Source organism: Callithrix jacchus, chromosome 8 (assembly GCF_049354715.1).
Source record: "Callithrix jacchus isolate 240 chromosome 8, calJac240_pri, whole genome shotgun sequence".
Taxonomy (NCBI): Eukaryota; Metazoa; Chordata; class Mammalia; order Primates; family Cebidae; genus Callithrix; species Callithrix jacchus.
This window is the reverse complement of record NC_133509.1, coordinates 89,846,565-89,866,236: the sequence shown is the minus strand read 5'-3', so window position 1 is coordinate 89,866,236 and position 19,672 is coordinate 89,846,565. Positions and strand designations below refer to the sequence as shown.

Here is a 19,672-nt window from a genome sequence, read left to right as displayed (position 1 = left end):
CCCCTGGCAATAGAACTGTTTACCAACCAAGAAGGTTGGGAAAGACACAAAATCTGCATGTGGCATGTGCCCAGCCAGACTTTGAGGGGTTTGTGCTGTGGACCTAAAGTTCTTATAAGGTTGTCTAAAATGAAAAACATGTTAGCAGGGCCTATTATGTGTGCTAAATGAGTCCATGACAGGATCAAGGGTGCCTTCCTTATCAAGAAGCAGAAAATCATTGTGGAAGTGTTCAAAGCACAAGCACAGAGTCAAAAAGCTAAATTTAAAAATGTAACTTTTGGGATAACAAAAAAATTTTAATTTCAAAAAAATGTAAAGCTACTGAAATGTAAAGCTTACTAAAGATAAGGAAAAACTAAGTCTTCAATATATGCCTACAGTTCAGCTTACAATTTATTAGTGGAGACAAGGCTAATCACAAGTGAATTAGACAGCAACAAGCAACAGTATACAATGAAATGCCAATGTGCTAAGTGGCAAAGCACTCAGTATACATACATCATAGAAATCTGGGAAAGGGAAAGGATGCTACGGAGGCATTGGTGAGTCCAACAAGGTTTCATGGAAACAGACTTCTTAAAACAGAAGTTACATTTGGAGAAATAAAAGGTGAAAACAAGGCTGAGCAAACTGCCTGATACCAGGTTTACTGCAGGAAGTTCCAGAAAATGGAGAGGAAGGGTGGGACTATCTTAAAACATCTAAACCTAGAACAGGTTCTCATTTGGAGAGTAACATCATCCCACCAGAATTCTTGTCCAATTAACCTGCCAACTGTGTACAAAAAACTGAAGGGGGCAAATATTGAATTATAAAAAACCATCACAGAGACAATTACAGAAATCTAAATCCACAATTTTCATTGGTCTAGATCTGTGCTATCCAATACAGCAGCCACACTAGCCACATGTGGCTTTTGGCACCTGAAATATTAGCAGTCTGAACTGAGATGTGCTTTTTTTTTTCCTTTTTTTTAAGACAGGTCTCACTCTGTCATCCAGGCTGGAGTCCAGTGGCATGATCACAGCTCACCATCACCTCAAACACCAGGGTTCCAGATATTCTCCTGCTTCAGCCTCCTGAGCAGCTAGGACTATGGGCTACCATGCCCAGAGGGATATGCTTTAAGTGTAAAATGCACACCAGATTTCAAAGATGTTATATGAAAACAAAAGACTGTAAACGATTTCAGTAACTTTTATATTGATTACAATGTGAAATCATGTTTTGGATATATTGTGTTTACATATTTTTAAAATAATTTTCACCTGTTTATTTTTCCCTTAATGTAGCTAACTAGAAAATGTTAAATTACATACATACAAGGCTCATATGACAGTCATCCCTCAGTATGCATGGGGGGTTGGTTTCAGGACCTCCCTTAGACACCAAACTCCGTGGATGCTTAAGTCCCTGATATAAAATGGTGTAGTATTTGCATATAACCTACACACATTCTACCACATACTTTAAATAAACTCTAGATTACTTAAAATATCAAATACAATGTAAATGCTATGTAAAGAGTTATACTGTACTGTCATGACAAGAAAAAAATCTGCACATGTTCAGTACAGATGTAATTTTTTTTTTCCTCAAGCATTTTCCATCTGAGGTTGGTTGGATCCATGGATGCTAAACCCACAGATACAGAGGGCTATTTCTACTCAACAGCACTGCTCTACAGTTCTCAACTTTTCTGATTCTCCCATTCCCATTTTTTAAAAACATTTTTAACATGTACCCACAAATACGTAAATATATTTATAAATGTGATACATATACATGTACCACTCTACTAATATATTTTACATACATATAAAATGTATATAAATACTAGTAGGATGAGAAGAATAAACACAAGTTCCAATATTTTTCTTTCTGGCCAGGCGTGGTGGCTCAGGCCTGTAATCCAAGCACTTTGGAGGCCAAGACAGGCAGATCACCAGAGGTCCGGTGCAGGGCGTGGGCGGGGGAGTTCATGAACAGCCTGACCAACATGGTGAAACCCAGTCTTTTAAAAAAAAAAAATATATATATATATATATATTTCTTTCCACAATACAATGGACTAATCCACACACTACCACACTGGAGGCCTAAGATATTTTCAGAGAGACTAAACAGAAAAAGGCAAATGCAAATTGAAGTTTCACTAAAACTTAATGACTGATTGGCCATGGAAGCAGAGGGAGAGGATAGACATAATGCTATTTGCCACTCAGTATCTACTGTTTTTTTTTTTTTTTTGAGGGGGAGGGGCACCTAGCAAATTCTCCCAGACCCTGCCATCCACTGCTTCTTGATTTTCCCTTGGAAATCTACTTCCTCTACCATGATGCTGCTTAAGTGCAACTCCAGAGGTAGGCCCAGGCTGGCTAAACTAATTAGGAAATCCTATTTCTCTTGCCTTCGTGGTTGATTCAGGAATGATAATGTAACCCAAAGTCAATGAGACACAAGATGACATTTCTTGAGCTTCCAGGAAGAGAAACTCTCTTCTAGCAGTGGTTCTTAAGCTGAGGCTCACAGACACTGCAAGGGTTTATGTCTAGAATTCAGGGTGTCTTTAAATTCAGATGAGAAAAACAAATTACATCTTTACTTTCACTAACCTCTAACTGAAATTTAGCATTTCCTTTCACTGTGAATTCAGACAACACATCACAATAGTATTATATTAGCAATATCTGTTCATTTTGTCACCAGTAGAAATCACAGGTATTTATTTTTCTATCACATGATCTGTAGTTGCAGATACCTCCAAATAGTGATAATACTCATCACCACTTGGAAATTATTAGACCCCCACTAAATCTTTTTAATAAAGAAACAGGCTAAAAATACAAAACAAAAAAAAGAAACAGGCTAGGCATGATGGCTCACACCTATAATCCCAGCATTTTGGGAGGCCAAGGCAAGATGATGGTTTGAGACCAGGAATTTAAGGCCAGCCTGAGCAACATGGCAAGACCTCATCTCTATCAAAAATTTAAAAATTACTTGGGTGTGGTGGTGTGCACCTGTGGTCCCAGCTACTCAGAAGGCTGAGGTGAGAGAATCACTTGAGCTTAAGAGTCTGAGGCTGTCATAAGCTGTGTTAGCACCACTGTACTCTAGCCTAGACAACAGATCAAGACTCCCTCTCAAAAAAAAAAAAAAAAAAAGGGAGGAAGAAACAGGTATTACTAACAATTTTTAAAAATACTTCTGTAACTACATTTTAATGCAACTCGTTTTCTTTGTACAGTAGTCCTATGTATTTTCCTCTGGATTGGGCACCATGAGGACGTAGGACTTGAGCTTCAACAAACATGCTGTAAACATAAAGGGACCAAAACCCCGGAACCAGACCTCATTAAATAAAGGAAGAGAAAGATGAGGTCTGATTGCTTAACTGAATCAAGCTTCACCTTTGGACTTTTTAATATTGTGAGCCAGTGAATTTGAGTTGGTTTTCTATTATTATCAGCATTAAAAAATCTTAATGATACAATTTTCAGTAGGTTCTATCTCAGAAAACTAGAACAATACCCATATCTTTGGACAGACAAAGAAAACTAAGAAAAGGCTTAACTTTGTCACAATGAGGGAATCTAGGAAAAATGAGTTCAGTTCCTCACAAACTGAATGTACTGCAGACTCAATACTCCCATCAAGCTTTCACATGTACTTCCTGTTTTATATATAGGCAATGCTAAGGTTTCACATATGGCCTAGTGTGGGCAAGCAGACATACCTGCATAAGATACAGGGAACAGAAAGACGTAACGTGAACTGACAGTCCTACCCAAGGAAGTTAAAGCTGTTAAAGCAGCTTTCTGATTCAACAACCTGGTTCTAGATGCTATGATGGCTGTAGCCCCTTTGGCAGGCAAGCTCTGCAGTATCATTCAGGGGTTTGTTTCTAGAAGTTCAGACTAACCTGTTCATTCAGTCTGCTCAAAGTTTACATATCTTTCTCTCAATAAATCCTGCTTGCTCCAACTACCTGGAGCAAATGCTCTTGCTACAGGGTCCTGAATAAGTCAAAGTAAAAAGGGATACACAAAAGAAGCATCTTCTTAGTAGTGAGAAACCCAACAAGAGTTAACAGTTTATGAATAAAAATGTATGCATGCCTTGGAAAGAATTATAACTGAGAAGCCCTAAGAGATAAGGGCTGAATTATAAGAAGCAATAAAGGTTCAAGAACAGAGCATTAGATAGTCTGAATCTGGAAGAGAAAGAATTGCCAGCAAAGTTGAGAAATCAGAGATAAGCAAAGAAGAGAAGAGAGAACTCAAAAAACGAGGTCTTCTCTAAAACTAAGTATCAAAGATGACAAACAGAATAAAGATTTAACTAAAAGATCTGTGGAAAACATTACTCCTTTCCTCAAAAACTATCACTGGGTACAAAATAATACTCAAACTCCTTCCAAAACCTGGTCCCAACCCACCCTTTTCTGCTACTGTTCCTTTAATGCAAAGCTTCTAATCACAGTCTTTAAAAAAATTTAAAAAAAAATTATTCTCTGGATCTTTAAAGGCCTGTCCTTGTTCAATCAGGCTGCTATAATAAAATATCTTACATTGGGTATTTTTTACACAACAGAAACTTATTGCTGACAGTTCTGGAGACTGAGAAGTCCAAGATCAAGGCACTGGCAGATTCAGTGTCTGGTGAGGCCCTGCTCCTCAGAGACGGCACTTTACAGGATGGAAGGGACAAAGGGCTCCTCAAGCCTCTTTTACCAAGGCATTAATCCAATTCACAACTTAATCACCTACTAAAAGCCCTAGCTCTTAATACTATCACTGGGGATTAAGTTCCAACATTTAAATTTTGGAGGGACACCAACATTCAGACCTTAGCAGGGCCTAATTCAAGACCTACTCCTAAGAAACTTGCCTCCTCTGAATTCATGTCACGTTTACTTATCTCTCTTCAAATACCTAATTAAAACCCAAACTAAGCCTGTGATATGTGCTGGTAGTCTCAGTTACTTAGAAGGCTGAGATCACTCGAGCCCAAAAGTTGACAGCTGCAGCACACTGTGACCAGGACTTTGAACAGCCACTGCACTCCAGACTGGGCAACAAAGCAAGTTGTAGCCTCTCAAAAAAAAAGCATGGGACATGGTAGCCTCGTGCCTGTGGTCCCACCTACTCGGGAGGCTGAGGCTAGAGGATGGCTTGAGTCCAGGAGTTCTGGGCTTGCACTATGCTAATCAGGTGTAGGCACTAAATTCGGCATCAATATGGTGACCTCCTAGGAGCAGGGGACCACCAGGTTGCCTAAGGAGGGGTGAAGCAGCCCAGGTCAGAAACTGAGCAGGTCAAAACTCCCATGCTGATTAGTAGTAGAACTACACCTGTGAATAGCCATTGCATTCCAGTCTGGGCAACACACTGAGACCCCTTCTCAAAAAAAAAAAAAAAAAAGTATCCAGGCATGGTGGTACACATCTGTAGCTACAACTACTCAGGAGGCTAAGGAAGGAGGATGGCTTGAGTCCAGGAGCTCAATGTTAACAGTGAGCTATGATTGCACCACTCTACTTCAGCCCAGACAACAAAGTGAGACTGTCTCAACAAACAAAACAAAACACTAAATCATAAGCTTACAGAGAGAGTAAGGGCTGTGTTCACTTCTTTATTCTCTTAACACCAAGCATAACACTATCCTAGTGTACTTCTAACAAAGTAGACCATCTGAACAAGTAGTTTCAGAAGAAACTAGTAGAAATAAGACTGCAGGTGATTAAACAGCTAATGAAATTTACCTGAAGCTGGGATCGGTTGCTCAGGCCTATAATCCCAGCACTTTGGGAGGCCGAGGCAGCGGATCACAAGTTCAGGAGTTCAAGACCAGCCTGACCAATACGGTGAAACTCTGTCTCTACTAAAACCACAAAAATTAGCCAGGCATGGTGGCTCGCACCTATAACCCCAGCTACTCAGGAGGCTGAGGAAGGAGAATCACTTGAATCCGGGAGGCAGAGGCTGCAGTGAGCCAATACTGCCCCACTGCACTCCAGCATGGGCAACAGAGCTGTACTCCAACTCAATTTAAAAAAAAAAAAGGAGAGAGAAATTAACCTAGAAGCTGTGGGAAGGAACTTTTTATGGTGATGATAATGTTCTATAAGTCAACAGGGATATGGGTTACACAAATGTCTGAACTTGTTCAAACTAAGGGAATAGTATAAGATTTGTATATTTTGCTATATACAAGTTTTACCTAAAAACAAATGAACAAATAGTTAATAGGCATGGGGAAATGTCTAGGTGTAAAGAATACTTACTTTGAGGCCAGGCACGGTGGCTCATGCCTGTAATCCTAGCACTTTGGGAGGCCAAGGTGGGTCGATCACCTGAGGTCAGGAGTTCAAGACCAGCCTGACCATCACGGTGAAACCCAACCTAAAAAAATAAAATAAATAAATAAAAAGAATACTTACTTTGAAATACAACAAAAACAAAAGGATTGATGAATGGATAGACCGATAGGTGATAAAGCAAATATAGCAAAATATGACTAACAATATAGGTGGTAGGTATTTAGGTATGCAATGTACAAACAACTCCACTCTTCTGTAATGAATGAAATATTTCACTAGAAAATCTTCAAGAAAGCAAGCAAACATTGGAAATGAAGGCTGTGAGAGGCTTGCATCTCTCCCAAGTTCATCAATTAAAGGATTGACTTTAAAGAAAAAGAAGTTATATACATGCCTCAGAGTGGAAAGAAAAAGAGAACAGATATTCCAGTTGTCCCTCTTTTCTCTGCCTCTAATTTTAAATTGCCTATATAGACTAGTTCTTGCCTCAAAGGAAGCCCAAACTCATTAAGCTCCATTCATTGCAGCACAATCTCAATATGCAGTATCTAGGCCCTTTGTCTGTCTTGGGCTATGATAAACTAATCCCTATTCTTTTTATTTTTATTTTATTTATTTATTTTTTTTTGTTATTTCGTCTTTATTTCATAATCATAAACTTAACTCTGCAATCCAGCTAGGCATGGAAGAGAACAAGGAAAACATGGAACCCAAAGGGAACTGCAGCGAGAGCACAGATTTTAGGATACTGCGAGCACATGGGGTGGAGGGTGCTCTCCTGAGCTACAGAAGGAATGGTCTGGTGGTTAAGATAAAACACAAGTCAAACTTATTAAAGTTGTCCACAGTCAGCAATGGTGATCTTCTTGCTGGTCTTGCCATTCCTGGACCCAAAGCGCTCCATGGCCTCCACAATATTCATGCCTTCTTTCACCTTGCCAAAGACCACATGCTTGCCATCCAACCACTCAGTCTTGACAGTGCAGATGAAAAACTGGGAACCGTTTGTGTTGGGTCCAGCATTTGCCATGGACAAGATGCCAGGACCTGTATGCTTTAGGATGAAGTTCTCATCATCAAATTTCTCCCCGTAGATGGACTTGCCACCAGTGCCATTATGGCGTGTGAAGTCACCACCCTGACACATAAACCCTGGAATAATTCTGTGAAAGCAGGAACCCTTATAACCAAATCCTTTCTCTCCAGTGCTCAGAGCACGGAAGTTTTCTGCTGTCTTTGGAACCTTGTCTGCAAACAGCTCGAAGGAGACGCGGCCCAAGGGCTCGCCGTCAACAGCAATGTCGAAGAGCATGGTGGGGTTGACCATGGCTGCTACAACAAGGCTCCAGACGGCGGCGGCGGCGTCTGCAAAGCCTATTCTTTTTAACTGAGTTTCTAATACCTCCTTAAATTGACTTTTTTTTTTTTTTTTTGAGATGGACTATTGCTCTGTTGCCAGGCTGGAGTGCAGTGGCGAGATCCTGGCTCACTGCCACCTCTGCCTCCTGGGTTCAAGTGATTATCCTGCCACAGCCTCCCGAGTAGCGGGGACTACAGGCGCGCACCACCACGCATGACTAATTTTCGTATTTTAGTAGAGACAGGGTTTCACCATGTTGGTCAGGCTGGTCTCAAACTCCTGACCTTGTGATCCGTCCACCTCAGCCTCCCAAAGTGGAGATTACAGGCGTGAGCCACTGTGCCCAGTCAAATTTACCTTTAACTAAGACCTCTGGCCAATCTAACATAACATAGTTATCCTCTTGACCCAACTCTAGCCTTTCAGACTCAAGACCTGCCTTAGCAAGGCAATATTAAAACAAAGGTTGAGAGAACTAGAGGACGCCACACTTTCAGACAAATTCTGGTCGCTCACGGAGCAGAAGATCCCCAGTGGAGGAACCACATGGGTCGCCAGTGCAACTCTTGTGGCCGGCGCAGCAGCTCTCAGAGCAGAGTAAACAGGGCTGGCTCCCCTTCTGACCGAGGCTTGGAGGACCCACACAGGCCGCCAGCGCGACTCTTGTGGCCGGCGCAGCAGCTGCGCCGGCACCTCGGTGCTGCAGCTCTCTGAGCAGAGTAAACAGGGCCGGCTCCCCTTCTGACCTAGGTTTGGAGGACCCACACGGGTCCCCAGCACAACTCCTGAGACGAGACCGGCGCAACGGCTGTGAAGGCACCTCAGCGCAGCAGCTCTCGGCGCAGAGTAAACAAGACTGGTTCCCCTTCTGACCGAGGTTTGGAGCCCGGGGAAGGCAGAGTCGCCCATTACGGACACAAGAAGGAAGCCAGACAGGAGAATCCTGGGCAGAAAAGCACCGTCAGTCTTAACGCCGCTGTTCTGGCCCTGGGAACTAACAACTTGGACGTCCAATCAAGAGAACTAATCTGAAAGATGGTAATTTCAAAGACGACAGGAGGATAAATTTACAGTGATGGGAAGAAACCAGCGTAAAAAGGCTGAGAATACTCAAAATCAGAACGCCTCTCCCTCTAAAGATGATCACAGTTCCCACATCAACAATGGAACAAGGCTTGATGGAGAATGAGCGCATCCCAATGACAGAATCACTCTTCAAGGAATGGATAATAACAAACTTCTGTGAGTTAAAAGAACATGTTATAGCCCAACATAAAGAAACTAGGAACTTTGAAAAAAGGTTTGATGAAATCCTATTGAGAATAGACAACTTAGAGAGGAGTATGAGTGAATTAATGAAACTGAAGAATACAATACAGGAACTCCGAGAAGTATGCACAGGTTTAAACACTCGAATTGTTCAAGCAGAAGAAGGGATATCAGAGGTCAAAGTCCAACTTAATGAAATAAAATGTGAAGAAAAGATTAGAGAAAAAAGGATAAAAAGGAATGAGCAAAGTCTCCAAGAAATGTGGGACTATGTGAAAAGACCAAATTTACGTTTGATAGGTGTACCTGAATGCGACGGAGAGAATGAATCCAAGCTGGAAAATACCCTTCAGGATATTATTCAGGAAAATTTTCCTGAACTAGCAAAGCAGGTCAATATTCAACCCCAGGTAATAGAGAACACCACAAAGATATTCCTCAAGAAGAGCAAGCCCAAGGCACATAATCGTTAGATTCACCAGGGTTGAACCAGAGAGAAAGGTCAGGTTACCCGCAAAGGCCAGCCTATCAGACTTACAGCAGATCTCTCAGCAGAAACTCTACAAGCCAGAAGAGAGTGGGGGCCAATATTCAACATCCTCAAAGAACAGAACCTTCAGTCCAGAATTTCATATCCAGCCAAACTAAGCTTCACAACCGAAGGAAAAATAAAATCTTTAATGAACAAGCAAGTACTCAGATTTTATTACCACCAGGCCTGCTTTACAAGAGCTTCTGAAAGAGGCATTACACACAGAAAGAAACAACCACTATTAGCCTTACTAAAAATATACCAAAAAGTAAAGAGCACCAACATAAAGAAGAATTTTCATCAACGAATGGATCAAACAGCCAGTTAACATCAAATGGCAGTAACCCTAAATTTAAATCAACTAAATCCCTCAATCAAAAGACGCAGCCAAAACCCAACAGCATGTTACATCCAGACCTGTTTCACATGCAAGGATACACAAAGACTCAAAACAAAGGGATGGAGAAAGATTTACCAACCAAATGGAGAGCAAAAATAAATAAATACATAAATAAAAAGCAGGAGTTGCAATTCTCGTAGCGGATAAAATAGATTTTAAAGCAACAAAGATATAGTGGTAAAAGGATCAATACAACAACAAGAGCTAACGATCCTAACACCCAGATACATAGAGATCCTAACACTCAGATTCAATGAGACAGAAAATTAATAAGGATATCAAGGACTCGAACTCAGATCCGGAACAAGTAAACTTAATAAATATTTATAGAGCTCTCCACTTCAAATACACAAAATATACATTCTTGTCAATACCACATCACACCTACTCATAGGTTTAAATGAAACACTGATTGGCCATTATTAATACCCTGTTTTTTTTTGTTTTTTTTTTTTTTTCAGAATAAAGCAGTATTTCCGTTCACCCTCCCTCTCTCACTTCCTCTTTCTTTCTCTCCTTTACTCATTTTTTTTTCTTTCCTTCTCTCAAAAAAAGAAATCAACTTGTAAACCTCTAGATCCAGGTCAGCAATGTCTCTCATTGCTTGAATTCCTTCCTTCCCTTCCCTTCCCTTCCTCCCTCCCTCCCTCCCTCCACCCCACTTCCTCCCTTCCTTCCTTCATCCCTTCCTTCCTCCCTTCCTCCTTCCCTCCCTAAAAAAAAAAAAACAAAGGTTAAGGGTCCTTGTAGCAAAGGCATTTTATCCCTGTGTCACAGTTCCTAGCTGAGTACCTGGTACAGAAATACTCAAAAAATGTTTGTTGGATGAATGAAATCCATACCTAACAACGCAATAACCACACTTACAAAGCATTTAGTTTCATATTCACACCTACAATGTACTGAGGAAGTGTACATGTTAGGTTTCTGAAACGGAATATTTTTAAAAGAACTAATGAGACCAGGCATGGTGGTTCATGCCTGTAATCCAAGCACTTTGGAGGCCAAGGCAGGCGGATCACCTGAGGTTGGGAGTTCAAAACCAGCCTGACCAACATGGTGAAACCCCGTCTTTAAAAATAAATAGGGGAGCCGTGGTGGCTCCGGCCAGTTGTCCTGGCACTTGAGGAGGCGAGGCTATGAGTTCAAGGCCAACCTGAGCAACATAACAAGCTCTCATTAACAAAAAAATAATAATAATAATAAAAAATAAAAAAAGAACTAATGAGAGCCTCTTCTGTGAGCACTACTTAGTGGAGGTGGGAATGAAAGGTTAAGTTCTTTTAACACTAAGAAACTACAATGTATTAATGCTCTCCTGGAAAATACAGTATGCTCATCAGCTTCAAAATACCATAAGCATTAACTAAAGGGGAGAAGATAAATTATGCAAAGATAAGAACTGACAGGAATTCAATTTCCAGATGACCTAAATGCATTTCGAGTTAATCTGCTCTTTTTTGTTTTTGTTGCTTCCAAAGGACTGCAGATTATGCACTTGCTGAATTTTGCCTTTGTCACACATGACCTAACAAGGAAGGCATTCATCATACCATAGTAGCTTCCCTCAAGTATCTGGTTCTAAACAGCTGCAAATTTTGGAAGACAACACTAAATGATGTCTCTAAAGATAAGTATGTTCTCTCTCAAAGAAATATTAAGATTAAAGTTCACTAGACTATAAAAACTGTCAAATTAAGCTAGCTGAACATAAATTAAGTTTTAAAAAGTAGAAAATTTTATAAGAATTTAAATCCCAATTGTTAATAAAATAATTGATCCAATAAACATATCCTAAAGAATTTCTATAAAACAGCACAGCACTCCCATTCTTCTTGACATTTGCTTTTATCCATCAGAAAGATGCTACACAACCAATGATTGGTTAATTCAGTGCCTTCAAATGATATAAGTGAATAAAATGACTTAAAATAATAAAAGCAATCTCAAAATTAATTTCCTTAAAACCATTCATAAGAAGTAAAAGCTACTTCCCAGATCCAAAACTGGAAAGCATGGGGGTGAAAAATATCCTGCCAAAAATAGAAACAGACTGTAAAAATGTTTAACACAAGTTATGGCTTGTTAGGTAATTATACAACACTCACAAGCTGGCTTTTTAAATATCTGTCATTGTTCCTCAGTCACATCAATATACACTAAGACATTTATTCTTCACCTATTAACTCATGTTCCATGAGGAAAAATAAAAGCTTCATAACTGCTAAGCAAAACAGAGGGGGAAAATGCACTGCCCAAGAGCAGTTATCTCCTTATCAGCTGAAGTCTTTCAACTCTCATTTAGTCTGACTTTCATCCTTTCCCAATAATACTAGTACACCTGGTTGGAACGGTGGTTCATGCCTGTAATCCCAATACTTTGGAAGGCTTAGGTGGACGGATCACAAGGTCAGGAGTTCAAGACCAGCCTCACCAACACAGTGAAACCCCATCTCTACTAAAAATACAAAAATTAGCCAGGCATGGTGGCAGCTACACAGGAGGCTGAGGCAGGACAATCACTTGAACTCAGGAGGTGGAGGCTGCAGTGACCTGAGAATGTACCAGCCTGGGTGTCAGAGCAACACTCCGTTTCCCAAAAAAAAAACTAGTACAGCTAACTTACATAGAGCCATGTAGCTGGCTCCCAGAATGACTACTACTTGGAAAAGACACATGCAAATGTCCATTTTGGATCTCCTTTAATTACATTACATAATATCTTGCCAAAATTCTTTCACCTTAAAGAGAAGGTTGACTAACACTCTGAATATCACCAGTTTCCATATTAATTCAGATGCCTCTCAGTCTCCGGTGATCCAGAGGCTCAAATTGTATCTTTAGAGCCTTCATTCAACACTATCAGCATACAATTCCTAATTTCTTAAAAGAAGGTAGAAAAAAGCAGAACTTTTAGTACACACAATGCTGTCAAATTCCCAAGGTTGGTTGTGGTGAGGTTCAAAATAAGATTTACAGGAAAACCTTGTTTTGTGAACTTCCAGTCAAATCCAATAGTACCTAACAGGGGCAAATGTTTGCTTTTATTTCCTGCCTTACAATGGGCACAACTTCCATCTGCATGTTGATGTAAAATCCAGAGAGACACTAACTTATCACCTTTAAAAAGCAAATGGGGAGCAGGAAGTATTGAGAGAGAGAAAAAAAAAAACCTACCATTACAAGTCAAGGTCAGCGAGGAAGGAATGAGGACTCAATTTTAAGCCATCTACCTTTTGAATTAAATTCCATTTACATTATTCTATAGAGAGAAGGAAATGAAAGTACTGATATGCTGGAATGCCTGAAGAGGGTCACTTTGACAAGTGACTAACTTCTCTTCCAGTTAAATCTTTTTTGAAAGCGTTGAAAGAAAAACAGTATTAATAGGCAAATCACTTTTGTAAAATTCTGTAATTTCATATTTAAAAGCACTACAGACAATATTTTAGTTACCTATCCACACAAGCGGTCCTTGGATATGTTATTATATTAAGTTATAGCAGAGTCTTAGAAAGCAAGAAAAAGGCTTGTTACTAACTTCTAAACCACAGAAAACCCTCAATTATCTATAGTAGCATGGGGTAGGATAGGGACAACCTGGATAAATGAACTCAGGTGATCATCATTTAAGACAAATGTTGAATTAATTCAAACTCCTCCCTCCCTTTATAATAGAAAAAAAAAAATCATGTAAGATCCACTCTCCCATCTCCTGGCCATTTTCTAACAAAAAAAAATGCTAACAGCAGATAGCAGACGTCCAGTTTAAAAAAAAAGTAAAGCAAACTGATTTATCAGCACTGTTTTTTTTTTTTTCAGTAATTCTGACCGCAAACCATGAAACTATAAATTTAAGCTTCCTAAAATGCTTTTTACATTACAGCCTCCAAAAAAACCTCCTACCTTGACTTAAATTTTCTAAGTCAAATGTCTTATATTGAGCTGTACTAACGATGCCTGCTTGACATGAAGTTATAGAAATGAACAACTATTACATTAAAATTCCAAAATGCTGATATCGAACTTTCGGTTCAAATCCACTGTGATTCCAGGCATCGATGGAAGACAAGTTCCTTTTTCTTCCCTGCGGGTTCCCCCGGCCCTTCCGCGCGTCCAGGTCCCCGCCCGGGCCTGCGGTGACATCCCAGGACCCATTTTCTGACGTCACAGACACAAGGACCCATAGCCCTATGACTTCATCGCGGACTGGGGCCGAACCGCAGTCGACTTGCGCCAGCCCAGAGGCCGGGGAGGCGTCCCAGCCTCCACCCCGCCCCGTCCCCGTGGAAGGTTAAGGACAAGCGCCAGCTCACCTGCGCTGGGGCAGGGAAGGGCAGAGTGGCAGAGCCCGGGCGGGCGCGACAGGGGCGAGGCGACCCCAGTCCAGACCCTGACTTCCTCACCGCCCAGAGTCCCGTAGGTGGGAGCGCCGGTTCGGTGCTCGCTCACGGCCTATCGGTGATCTCCTTGGCTTCAGCCGGGACCCAGGACCCCGCTCCCGCCTACCCGCCCGACCCTCGGTGGCCCGTGGGGGCGCTTAGCAACCGGGCCGTGCGCGCTGGGAGGGCTGTACCGGAGGAGGCGCGGGCCGCCGGGTCCGTGCCCGGGACCTGCGGGCGGCGCCCCCGCCCCCACCCGCCCGGCGCCCCGGGAGCGCAGGCAGGCGGCGGGAGGGGGCGGGGAGCGGCCACGGTGGCCACCGCCGGACCCCAGCCCCGCGGCCCTCGCGCCACGCCCCACTTCGGCCCGGACCCACCTGCGCTTCTGCCCCGGCCACGGCCTGGCCCGGGGCTGCTCCAGCCCAATGCAGTAGCGGCGGCGGCAGGAGGCCTGGCTCGCTCCCCACCGCTGAGGCGGACCGAGCACCCAGCGCGGCGCGGCGGCGCCCAACGCTCGCCCCGAAACCCATTTGTTTGGCTAAAACGGCGTGACGTCACGCGCCGGCCCAATCGACGGTTGGCCGGGGGAGGGGCCGTTGTACCAAGGTGTCACGGCGCCCTCTGTTGGACGCTGGGGGAAGGAAGGGGGAAGTAAAAAGGGAGACCTGGATGAGGCGTCTGCCGCCTCCAAGTGGTGGAGAGTGAAAGTTTGAGCACTACTGTAAGGAAAGCAATCAAACCCCTCCATGCCAGCCAGAAGGGTAGTGACGCCAAGGTTCAGTTAGCAGACATGTCAAGTTCATGAATATTCGTGGGTGGACCTGAAGCTATAAATGGTCTCAGATGCTATTAGATAACCCAGTAGACCTGGATCCCCATCTTGGTTCTGCTGCTAGCTTGGAAGGCTGGGGTTCAGAGTTTCAATTTGTAAAACGACAAAATTGGAAAAGTCCCTTCTGACTCTCTTTCCCATGCAAATCACGGCAGGAGTACCTGTAAGAAAGTAGATAAACGTTGAGGTTGACACCGCACTGTTAAAGTCTGTAGAAGCTTAAGGGCTTGTTAATGATGGATATAAATTTTTAATACTCTACTTTCAAATCAGAGGGCCAGTGAGGAACTTTTGATCCTCAACCTTTAAACTTATTATTGTTTTCATTGTAAAAGTAATATTAACAACATTGAAAAACATGAGGACAATGTATATTCTTCTAGACCTTTTGCCCCATCTCATTTATTTTACAACACTGTAATAGCAGTGGTACATGATTTTGCATCTTCTTGTATTTCTCATATTTCTACATAAGCTTCATAACCAGTTTAACCCCTGCATAAAATTACATTACGAATTTTACTGCATTTAAATGAAATTTACTGCATTAATTCTCTATTCTTGGACATAACTTTTTTCCCCTCACTTTTTACCATTATGAAGAAATCTTCATGGATGTAGATTTTTATCTTCATGAATGTAGATTTTTAAAGATACCCAAAAGTGAAATTACTAGATGAAAAAAGAGTATCAGCATGTTCACAGTTACTAATACAAACTGCCAAGTGACTTTTGAAAGGTTTTCTTGGAGCTGGAATAAATACAAAGTAAAATTATTTTTTTTAAAAAAAAGGTTGTACCAAGTTACACTTAAATCAGCAACTGTGATTTTAACCAGTCCTTAACAAAAGTACTTTTGCCCAATTATAAAACTACTCTTGTAAAAGATACGTGTAAAATATTAAATATCAAAACATAAAAACAAAATAAAAATAAATATTTCACATAATCTCATCACTAAGAAATAACCACTTACTATCTCCATCTAGACCTTTATCTATACACATATTTTCAACAAAAATTGGAGCAGGTGAGGCCAGGCAAGGTGGCTCACGCCTGTAATTCCACCACTTTGGGAGGCCAAGGAGGGTGGATCACCTGAGGTCAGGAGTTTGAGACCAGCATAGCCAATATGGTGAAACCACGGCTCTACTAAAAATACAAAAATTAGCTGAGCATAGTGGAATGCACCTGTAATTCCAGCTGCTTGGGAGGCTGAGGTGGTAGAATCGCTTGAACCTGGGAGGCAGAGGTTGCAGTGAGCTGAGATGGCACTACTGCACTCCAGCCTGGGTGGAGGAGTGAGACTCTCCACCCAGGAGAAAAAAGAAAAAGAAAAAAAATTAAGGAGGGATGTTATATGGTACACATTGGCATCAAACTGTATGTCTTCTTTAATACATGATCAATATTAGCCCAATATATCATGATCATTTGAAACTTCTTTTTGTCATAGTCAGCTCAAAATTATAAAACTTCAATATATCCTTTTGGATTCATCTCAAACGAATAAAACAAACCTCTTGATTCCTGTTGATTAGGGGAATCAAAAAGTTGATTCCTCCAATTTTTTTCCTCTTTTTTATGGCCCTTATTTAATCTGCACACATGTTTCATATGTGTATTTAGTAGTCCTTGCTAGATTCTAAACTGCTAAGAGAAAGATTATATTCTAGCATTCACTAAAGGGTTTTGCACTTAATATTGCTTAAATGTTTAATTAATAATTATAACCATATTAGTGATGTACACTTTTCTCATGATGATAGATGAGTATAATGTATATTTTATAATGGTATTGGCCAGGCCCAGGGGCTCAAGGCTACAGTTATCGAAGATCATACTACTGCACTGCAGCCTGGGCAATAGAAGGAGACCCTGTCTCTAAAAAAAAAATAAACATATGCATATATATTTTTTAATGGTGTTTACTGCATAGTGTTAGTATCCAAAATTATATTTATGATGTATCATCCAGACATTATGCTAAGTACTTTGCATACATTATTTCATTTAATCAGAAAAACACCTCTGTGAGATAAGGACTATTGTTATTTCAAAGTAGGAGTCTGGGGCTTAGAGCATTAAGCTACTTGGCCCAGGGTATAGACTCAAACTTAGTTAGCAAAGATTCTGGAGCCCCAACCATGCCATTATATTGTTATTGGGAGCCTAAAATGGTTCAAAGACATTGAAACTACAAAGCACCATGCAGGTATCATTGAACTGAAATGATAGTGGTTTCCATGTGAATAGTACATCACTGTCAAAAGTTCCAACAGAATTCATGTGTTCTAGTGCAGTGTTTCTCAAACAATTTGTAAAGATTAGTTTTGTTGTCATTTTGTTTTTTTTAAAATATTTAATACATTCTGAACTGATTATAAAATGGAATAAACCACTATAAAAATAAAATTAATTTTAAAAGACACAATAAAAGCCCAAACGATTAATTATTGTATTTTTTCATCTCATTTGAGATGGGGGGGGTCTAACTATGTTACCCAGGCTGGTCTCAAACTCATGACCTCAAGCTATCATCCTTTCTCAGCCTCCCAAGTAGCTGGGATTACAGGAGTGAGCCACCATACCTTGCTATGAATTATTGATAATTAAAGTCCACAGACACAAAATTATTCCATCAATTTGCTAGTAAAATTTCTAAAATCGTATTCTCAATTTCTGCTCTTGCCTCAGATTGGCCAGCAGACCACACTTTGAATAGCCCCTGTCTAGGAGAAAGAGCTAGGAGAGAATGTAACCGTGTAATCAAGTCCTTCTCTTGATTCTGTTTCTCCATTTGTATAATGGCAATGATCCCCTGGAAACAAACCTAGTCGAGCCAGTATAGTACATGAAGCCACAGGCCCTGTGGTAGGTCCTCAGGAAGGTTCTCCCCAAGTGGGGAGGCAGTGGCACATTGAGGCCATGGGACTGGTAAGAGCTGAAAGAAGAACAAGACCGAGGTGGCACAGCGGCAGAAAAGTTCCAAATATAGATAGTATATAAGCTTGGGTATTCCATCAGTAATTAAAATTTAGTTGTCTCAAGCTAGCATCAGATTAAATTAAAACTCAGTGCAATGGGCTTGTCTTGTATAGACTTGGTTTCATTTCTGTTCTCTGCTGAGGAAAAAACAAAAAACTAAAAACCTATCACTTATTCCTTAATAAGCTTGCTTCAACACGCACTGCTGTGGTTTGAATGTGTCCTCCAAACGTGTTGGAAACTTAATCCTCAATGCAACAGTGTTAAGAGGTGGGACCTTTAAGAAGCAATTAGGTCATAAGGGCTCTGTCCTCATGAACGGATTAATGCCATTATCAAGGGAGTAGATTAGTTATCAAGAGAGTGAGTTACCATAAAATCAAGCTTGGGCTGGGCATGGTGACTCAAGCCTGTCATCCTAGCACTTTGGGAGGCCGAGCTGTTGGATCACCTGAGGTCAGGAGTTCAAGACCAGCCTGGCCAATCAACATAGCGAAACCCCATCTCTATTAAAAATAGAAAAAAATTAGCCAGGCATGGTGGTGGGTGCCTGTAATCTCAGCTACTTGGGAGGCTGAGGCAGGAGAATTGCTTGAACCCAGGAGGTGGAGGTTGCAGTGAGCCAAGATTGTGCCACTGCACTCCAGCCTGGATGACAGAGCAAGACTGTCTAAATAAAAGAAAAAAGCAAGCTTGGCCCTATCTCACTCTTATGGGAGTGGGGATCACCATAAGGCAAGTTGATCTAAGGGACTGTAAAAAAAAAAATCAATTTGCCTTTGGTGATCTGCACCTTCTTGCTCTGTCACATGTTCTCTTGCTCTTTCACCTTCTGACATGGAATGACGTAGCAAGAAGGCCCTCAGGAGATGTGAACTCCTTGACCTTGGACTTCCCAGCCTCCAGAACTGTAAGAAATAAATCTCTGTTCCTTATACATTACCCAGTCTCAGGTGTTCTGTTATAATAGCACAAAACAGACTAGGACACCTACCATTTCATCTTCTCCCTCTCACCCCCAGCCCCTCCTTATCAAACTTACTTTCCGCCTGCTGGAGAAAGGAAACCAAGAGCAGATGCCATAAGACTTTGCATCTAGACCTATCTTTGCTGCAGAACCTAGGCCACTGGGTGCCTTTCTCTATCTACTTGACGGTGTTATTATAAAGACCAAATAAAAAAAGAGAAGCAAAAGTGCTTTTAGAAGTTTCAACTTTGCAAAGGTAAAGCACGTGCTTAAATATGCCTGGAATGTGGCCGTTGGAACATGCTTCAAGCCCTGATCTTATGCCCAGGTTTATGCATGTATGAAGTTCAGTGGTGATGACGGGGGGATGGGCAGGGGCTACTCAACCATGAGAATATAAATATTATCCACAATAAATAAAACAACTAACGTGAAACTAGAGGACCAAGGCAGCAGACTGTTGAACAGATATGGGTATCTATTATAATTGAGATGTGGATGGTGAGGGACATAAATAAGTGTTGAAACCAGAAAATCATAGTTTTTATCCTTCTTTTTAAATCTTGTGCCTGTATACAAATCTAATAAGAACTAAAAACCAAGAGTCTTTGGAG

At 41.2% G+C, this 19,672-nt stretch overlaps 2 protein-coding genes across 9 annotated transcripts in view; both read right to left on the bottom strand.

Annotated features, from left to right (window-relative positions):
• Positions 1-14,787, bottom strand: part of FBXO34 (F-box protein 34) — a 104,713-nt gene extending 89,926 nt beyond the window's left edge. For 4 of the 8 annotated variants that reach the window (XM_054239959.2, XM_054239958.2, XM_035260582.3 and 1 more), the window contains exon 1: positions 14,649-14,787. Coding sequence is in view for 1 of the 8 variants with exons in the window: in XM_035260581.3 (XP_035116472.3) it covers positions 13,888-13,889 (2 nt within the window). In the remaining 7 variants the exon portion in view is untranslated. Of the gene's footprint in view, positions 1-13,887; positions 14,008-14,205; positions 14,298-14,648 lie in introns of those variants that run through there. The other 4 variants (XM_078334996.1, XM_035260583.3, XM_078334995.1 and 1 more) reach the window with 2 other exon arrangements.
• Positions 6,923-7,702, bottom strand: LOC100408928 (peptidyl-prolyl cis-trans isomerase A). The gene has a single exon (XM_009006071.5). It carries the CDS (start codon positions 7,653-7,655, stop codon positions 7,161-7,163), a length of 495 nt encoding a protein of 164 aa, XP_009004319.3. The 5' UTR covers positions 7,656-7,702; the 3' UTR covers positions 6,923-7,160.
• Positions 14,788-19,672: the final 4,885 nt, after the last annotated feature.